Below are 7,492 nucleotides of genomic sequence, written 5' to 3'. Positions count from 1 at the left end.
AAGTTAACTAAAACTGATCGTATTATGCTAGAATTAAATTGTACATATATGCTAGAATTAAATGGTACATATTCGAAATAAAAGTAATTGCTTATTTGCAAAGAAACCAACATATTTTGGGATAAAATCAACAAATAACAAAACAAAAAAATACAAAAATTATCGGATCAAAATGAGGATCAATTTTAGGTTCAAGATCAAAATATGCATCAACTGTAAAATGCCCGTATCTTGTAAATTGACAATAAATTTATTTTAAATTTCATGAACATGCTATTTCAAGTCCAGTTTTATAAAGTTAATGTTGAATATTGAATCTATAAAGATTAATAATGGAGAATATTTGAGTTTTTAAATTTGATCTTGATCTTGATCCTGATCCTTAAATCTTTGTGAATACGGGGTCTGATGATCACTTAATTTATATCCCCTATAGAAGGGAACAAAATATCACGTTGTGAGAACATTATTAAGAATACAATTACGACACGTGCAGTTTATATACTCGCCGCATTAGTTAAATTTTGAGCTAGTTATAATTAATATCATCGGTTTATAAGGATAACAACATTAACACTATCAGAATGTATTGATTTCAATTTTAAATATATACATTCATATATATAATTGTTTTTGTTAGATTGTTTTTTTTTTGTTTGTTTGTTTTTTGCGTTTTTTTTTGCGTTTTTTTTTCTTGGCTTTTTTTAAAATTTCTTCACTCGTACAGTAACTCATTTTTTTAATAGTAAAACTCATTTATTGTAGATAAAACAAAGAAAATTGTGTTGAATATAAAATATGACAATGCCAGTAGAGCTTTTCATTGACAATAATTTTGATTATAAAAAATTCTAACAGAACAAAAAATACATTTAAACAAACACATGCAGTTGGATTAAAAAAAAAACAATAAAATTTGCTTTCTTCATTTCGTTTTGTCGCGTTATTACCTACTGAAAAAGGATTAAATATTGTCTGGTGAGGATAATATTTCAACTATATGATGTCACGTTATTTTATTATGTAACATAATTATATTCGGTGACGTGATTAAATGTTGAAGCGTGATAATCTGCTGTCACGTGATAATATGCTGTCACGTGGTAATATGCTATCTGTGATACTAAGTCACTAATCTGTTAGCTGAAAATAACTGAAAATGTAAATATCTATAGTAAACGTCAATCATAGATAAAACTTTTATTAAACTATGTCTGATACAAAAATAAAACTGATAATTATAAAAATGTTCCTTTGAGTCTCTGAATTTATGAAATATTCTTCTGATTACTTATCTTATTTTCTTCTTATCATCATTAATGACGTTCTCAATGACAAACGGCCATCAACCCCATAATGGATGTGTCCACACCAACCACTGTCGGCATCGATAACATTACATACCGTGCCTGGCGTCCCATAGTATCCATTTAGATTGACATAAGTACAAGATGAATGATACCACCAGGCTCCATGTTCCTTCACAGCGCAGTTCCCATCTATTATGTCAAGATCACGGTCGTAAGTTGAAAATCGCATTCGATTATAATTAGCTAGGGAGCGTGTATCTAGGAATAAAAAGACAATAATAATTAGTTCTGGCACTGTCATTGTCACATAACGTCAAGACAGTTTGCATGTTGACAAGCCCAAATTTCATAAACAACAAGTAACTATCCCCACAATCATACCAAAGACATTATATATTATGGCAAAGCAGGTAAATGCCAGGTCAGCATGGTCAGTAGAACTACAAGTATTTGCCATTTAGCTTGTTGGTCTTCTAAAACAGTCAGTGGGAAAAAAGTCAGTGCTCTATTAGAGACCAGTTTAATTAGTCATCTACTGAATGTAGAACGTTATAAGTGTAATTGTGCATATTTACTGCTTTCTTTACAAATTCATTGAAATTATCATAATATTATGTATAAACGAACACCCAAAGACGTCTCTTAATTGACAGTATAGCGAAATTTAATATTTTATATCAAGAAAATATATAAGATAGGAATTGCCAATCTGATTATTATACTATTCTTTTGTTATTGTAATATTGTCGTCTTTTATTTGTTTAAAACATGTATAATGTAAAGAAATGGTACGCCAAAGAAACGAATAACATTAGAAAAGATTTATGGTTTCAAAACATGATTGTAACCTGACGAAGGTAGCGATAAAGATAAATGTGAAATTATTTGTCATTGTCCATTTCAAAAAACCTAGCTTAACACCGTTTTACGGTACGTTACGGATTTAGCTCTGAGGAATTACAAAAATACACTTACATAACACTATTACAATATATGTCTATCTTTCTATCATTGTTTACTGTTTAAGGTGAAAAAACCTGATGTGTTTGAAAATTATCATTTTTTTCCAAACAAAATTGTTAATAATGAAAATCAATAAAATTGATACAGTCGTAGTGTTCCACAATACGAAAGAAATATTTTCCGCTTACTTTGTATTGGTTTTAGCAAATAAAAAGTAAATGATCAAAATATAATAAAGGAAAAAAAGAAATGTTATATCAGCATAAATATCTTACGCTTGAATCCAACGTATATGCACGACCCAATGTTTAGTATATAATTTGTTCCTTCTGTTAACATAAAGTCTGGACAAGTTTCATGTCCTGCTGTACTATCATTTCTTGTCATGTCAAGACGAATCTCTGTAGAACCTTGTTCAGCTAGTTCTTGTATATACTTTAAACCTGAGAAAATATATCGAATGTAAATATAAATATTTAGAACTTCACCAAGATATTTAGTAGAATTCAGCCTTCAACATATCAAACTACAAAATTACAAACCCTTACAATCATTATAACCTTGCGTTCTATTTAGGACATTTAAACCTGGCAGGTTGCCTAATGAATTGAACTTCCACAATTTATGTTTATCAATATACTTCAACAACATATGTCTATCTGACTTTTATTCACTGCGGATGAAAGGAATCCATCATATGTTAGTGTGGAAATATCGTTATTTATACGAGTATTAAAACCAAGCAATATACTCAGTATGCCTGAAAATTGAAATAAAATGCAATTTATATGACGTCTATTTGGCACTATCTGACTGGTTATTCGTACTGAACAAATATATCACATCAGACTTCAACAACTTAATATGTTTATCAATAAACCTCAACAACTTATGTTTATCAAAACACTTCAACAACATATGTCTATCAATTGACTTCAAAAACTTAATATGTTTACCAATACATTACGGTCAACAAGAAAAATTCTAAGTGTATTCGCTAATTAAACTTTTTGTTTACTGTAAGCAAAATATTTGTTCCATGGTAACGAAACCCATCTTCATGTTACGCTTGCAACAAATGCCTTGCGTGTTATTTCATTGCGGCCTAAATTCTTTAGGGATTCTTATTTTCTCTATTGTACCTAAGGTGACTACGCAATAACTGTACTGCATTGTTTTGAAATGCCAATGCAATAAGGAATGAATTATTTTTCCATACCTAGCCATAACTCTCCATCAACGTTCCCAAAGCCATTCTCATACTCAGTAAAGTTGCGATAAAAGTCCACTGACCCGTCTATTCGCCTATGAAATAGCTAGAATAAACGCAAACAGGTTGAGAGCTTACGAATTATGTTCATAATTATTACTTAAAATTATTCTAAGTGTGTGTCTGTTTAACGTCAGTTTTATATAGATAAGGGTTATATTTCACTTCAAAAGAAAAGATGGACAAAAGTCCTTTATCTTTAATTTGCGGTTAGGAACAGACCTTCTGTAATTCTAGTCATTTATCTGCCCTTTACAATTGACTTATTGACTTCGATACGTGGTTGTACACTTTATTACATGCTTTTCTGTAGATACTGAAATCATTTCACTGTGAAATGATAAAATATAATATACCAAGCAGCCAGACTGTAATTCATTGCGGATGAAAGGTATCCATCATATGTTAGTGTGGAAATATCGTTATTAATACGAGCATTAAAACCAAGCAATATACTCTGTGGACTTTTATAGAGAAAGTATACCTGGAAATTGGAATAAAATGCAGTTTGATATGACGTCTATTTGACACTATTTGATTGGTTATTCGTACTGAACAAAATATATCACTTCAGGAGTTAAATGAGTGTTATCATATGAGTATGTGAACCAGGAAAGAACAATTTGCTAATCAAACATTGGAATATAAGAATCTACATACCGTCCAACCACCGCCTTCGGTTTCCATGTCACAATTCACTGTCAGAATCTTCCCAGATTTCCATAGTTCTATCTCATATTGTCCACTTTTCGCCTTTTCGTCCTTATCAAGGACTTCTTTACAATCACTTGGTACTAGGCAAAGATCAAAACAGTATTTGTAACAAGAATGAATGATTCATGCAAGTGTTTTTACAATTAATTCCATAAATTGTGTAAATAAAAACATCAAAAGTGACTTTTATCTATTATACACTTTTGTCATAATGTTTATACATGGTTGTAAATCTTACCATACCTAAGGTCTTTTTATGACGTAATATCGACCTCGGCACAAAAATCAAATTGCAATTTTCCAGGGAGGTAATGTAACAGTGAAATCATTCTTATTTTCTATGACAAGTATTGCGACATTGCCATTTTTTTCTATACCCATGTTCCTTTCTACAGTATAAAACTTTTTAGTAAATGTTTAGTTCTATGCATGATGCAAATTGCAAACTTTACATGTAAGTTAGAAAACAAAGTTGAAGGTAGAGTTAGGGAGTAGTCAAAAATCAGAAATTTTGCTTAAAATTGAAGAACTGAAGATGTAATTAAGATTTTCTTAAACTCACCTCCGAATAGAAAATATGTCATCAAAGACTATCATTTCATTTCGAAACGATAATGAAAACAATATCAGTAGAAATTTTGCTTAAATAAGCCAATAAAGGGAAGAAAGTTATCATCTAATAATGTTGTTTTATTTTTTACAAAAGTTATAATATTCTAAAAAATAATATACCGTTTGTAAGATCTGTACTAATTCTAAAGTAATCATAGTGGCAATGTACCTGCCTGTTTTTCATTATTTACTATTGGGAAAAACAAAATCCATAGCTTGATTAAATAAAAGAATTAACTGTCTGAAAGACATTATCCCATATATCCTCTATATATATTCTGTTTATATATAAGAACATTTAGATAATAAAATATTTATTTATTTGAATAATCATTTTAAGTGCCAAGGGAAATGTTTTGAAAGACGATCTCGCAAGTAAGACAACTTTTATTCTGACGTCATGGCTAATTTAGAAAAAGTATAAAGAAAAGAAAAAAACAGCATTATTTAAATACGTTACATTTTTCTTTCGTGCACGTTGCAGACTGCCATTGTCCCGAAGCCTCACATTTCACCTCTTGTTGACTAGGAACATATCCTTCGTCACATTTTACTTGAGCTACGTCGAGAAACTTGTTTTCGTCAGGAGTTATAGTCTGTATTTCACCATTTCCAATTTTCTGATCAAAAGCACAGGCTGGAAATAATAATAATAATAATGTATTGTCTAAACAATAATTAATACTTTACAAATAAAATGCCAATTTCTGAATGATCATTTTTGAAAATGTAACGTTTAATTATAAATCGTGATCAAGTATCCTATTTTATATCTATGTAAACATAGTTGAGTTCCTTCAATACGTAAACGTATCAGTCGGGCGGATTTAAGAAGAGTCCTTTATCTACTATAAAAAAAAACTTTTGTACATGTCTTCAAGGACTATACGTTTTACAACATGACATCTATCAAACAAAATCTATTGCGTAAATATTTCTTGGAAAATTATACAACATTTAATTCAATAACAACTAATAGTATAAAAATGAAAGTGTTTTTACATACTTATGTCTTTGCACACATGTGAAGCACCATTTTGGTAACATCTTTGGTTCGCTTTACACGGCCTTGAGCCACAACTTCCAACCATTCTCTATTAAAAGTATGTATGTATTGTTGAATTACAAGAACTATTAAATGTGTATTTTCTGAATGAGACACGATTAGGTAAGCTTATGATTTTTCTTATGATTTTATTTTATTGGCAATGAGTGAAAGAGAAACTTCTGAGATGATTCCTCGAAATTTTATCATTTGCACAATAAAATGTAAGTTATGAAAATATCATTACCATTACAAGTATGAGAAAAAATGCAGATGTCATTATACATCTCAAATGTAAGAGAGGTATAAAATGTTGTATCATTTCCGTTTCCAACAGTTGTACATATCGTATCAATTAATAAATTGAGATACTTACGCTAGGCCATTCGCTGATATCAGAGAATATAGAGCCTCGCTTTGTTTCAAACTCCGACGGATCAACGGACGACTGGTCAACATCGTTTAATTTACACACGTGCTCGTTTCTGTCAAAGTCGAACGATTTACAGACGGACATTGACATACAGGTTCGCGCACAATCGTGATGGTTTTTATCATTAACTTCTAACACGGAATGACCGATCAAGGCTTTATTAAGATTGTCCTTGCTTATTTCAAATGAACTGCATTTGTTTGAGTAAACTATTCCGAATAAGACAGCGTTAATTATTATAATTCCAGCAGTCAAAGCCATCGTATTAAAAGTAAAATATTTTTGTTATTTGCCACAGCTATATAAAATGAAATCAAACAACGACCGTATCTGAAAGCGCAGAAAAATCCCGTCTCTATGGTATCGTTCATGTGCGCTATATTTACGGGTAAGGCTGGTTAACATCAAATGCGTGAAACATGCCCTTGTTATTGATCATAGGTGAATCGTCCAATCAAAATACAATCGTATGTTTCGTGTGTTTATAATTCATTAAATGCATAACAACCAAGTATTTGGTTTGGTTTACATCCCCAGAATGTTCGGAAATTTTTCTATCTTGAAGCATTTATATATAACCGTGAATAAAACCTAAAAACGATTGTAACGAAGTATTTTGACACCCACTTATGACAATCGGTCATTACATTTAAAACAACATTGACTTCCCGTTGACTAACATTCTTAAATATTATGACCTCCTCACACAACGAATGACATCGCCAAGGTAGCCATTATGTACATTAACGAGATGTCAATTAAGGTTTGTTTTAAAAAATGAATTGGGCAAAAATATTTCAAAATTGCTCAACAGAATGCATGCCTTATAGGTAAAATAGATTCTAGAGCTAACCATGATATATACACAACAACAACAACAGTAACGACAAGTACACAAATTGGAACCAAAATAATAAGGACACACGGAAACCAATGAGAGACATGTAGGGACATTTCAACTTCATGAATTCTCGATTTCATTTTTCTAGCTCTTGTTTTGAACATTTTCAACTTTACGAATTCACATTTTGAAATTTTTGAATTCACGATTTCAACTTCATCAATTTATAAATTTAAAACAAATTAAACTTCGCGAATTTCACTTCACGATTTAAATTTAACGAATTCACTATTTCAACTTCACG

At 30.6% G+C, this 7,492-nt stretch overlaps 1 protein-coding gene across 1 annotated transcript; it reads right to left on the bottom strand.

Annotated features, from left to right (window-relative positions):
• Nucleotides 1-2,501: 2,501 nt before the first annotated feature.
• On the bottom strand, nucleotides 2,502-6,726 carry LOC132727018 (fibrinogen gamma chain-like). The gene is made up of 6 exons (XM_060712432.1): nucleotides 6,291-6,726; nucleotides 5,876-5,963; nucleotides 5,330-5,506; nucleotides 4,204-4,337; nucleotides 3,493-3,589; nucleotides 2,502-2,716 (listed from the first exon to the last, which is right to left on the bottom strand). Exons 1-6 carry the CDS (start codon nucleotides 6,606-6,608, stop codon nucleotides 2,526-2,528), a joined length of 1,005 nt encoding a protein of 334 aa, XP_060568415.1. The 5' UTR covers nucleotides 6,609-6,726; the 3' UTR covers nucleotides 2,502-2,525.
• Nucleotides 6,727-7,492: the final 766 nt, after the last annotated feature.

Source organism: Ruditapes philippinarum, unplaced genomic scaffold (assembly GCF_026571515.1).
Source record: "Ruditapes philippinarum isolate M1 unplaced genomic scaffold, ASM2657151v2 ctg1995_1_1_1_1, whole genome shotgun sequence".
In the NCBI taxonomy this organism is placed as follows: domain Eukaryota; kingdom Metazoa; phylum Mollusca; class Bivalvia; order Venerida; family Veneridae; genus Ruditapes; species Ruditapes philippinarum.
This window is presented reverse-complemented; position numbering and strand designations above follow the sequence as displayed.

Coding starts and splice junctions, on each gene's coding strand:
- LOC132727018 (XM_060712432.1), bottom strand. CDS start 6,608: ATGGCTTTGACTGCTGGAATTATAATAATTAACGCTGTCTTATTCGGA. Junction 5,507..5,875: donor ACATGTGTGCAAAGACATAA/GTATGTAAAAAC, acceptor TATTATTTCCAG/CCTGTGCTTTTGATCAGAAA. Junction 2,717..3,492: donor TGATGGAGAGTTATGGCTAG/GTATGGAAAAAT, acceptor ATATTTTCTCAG/GTTTAAAGTATATACAAGAA.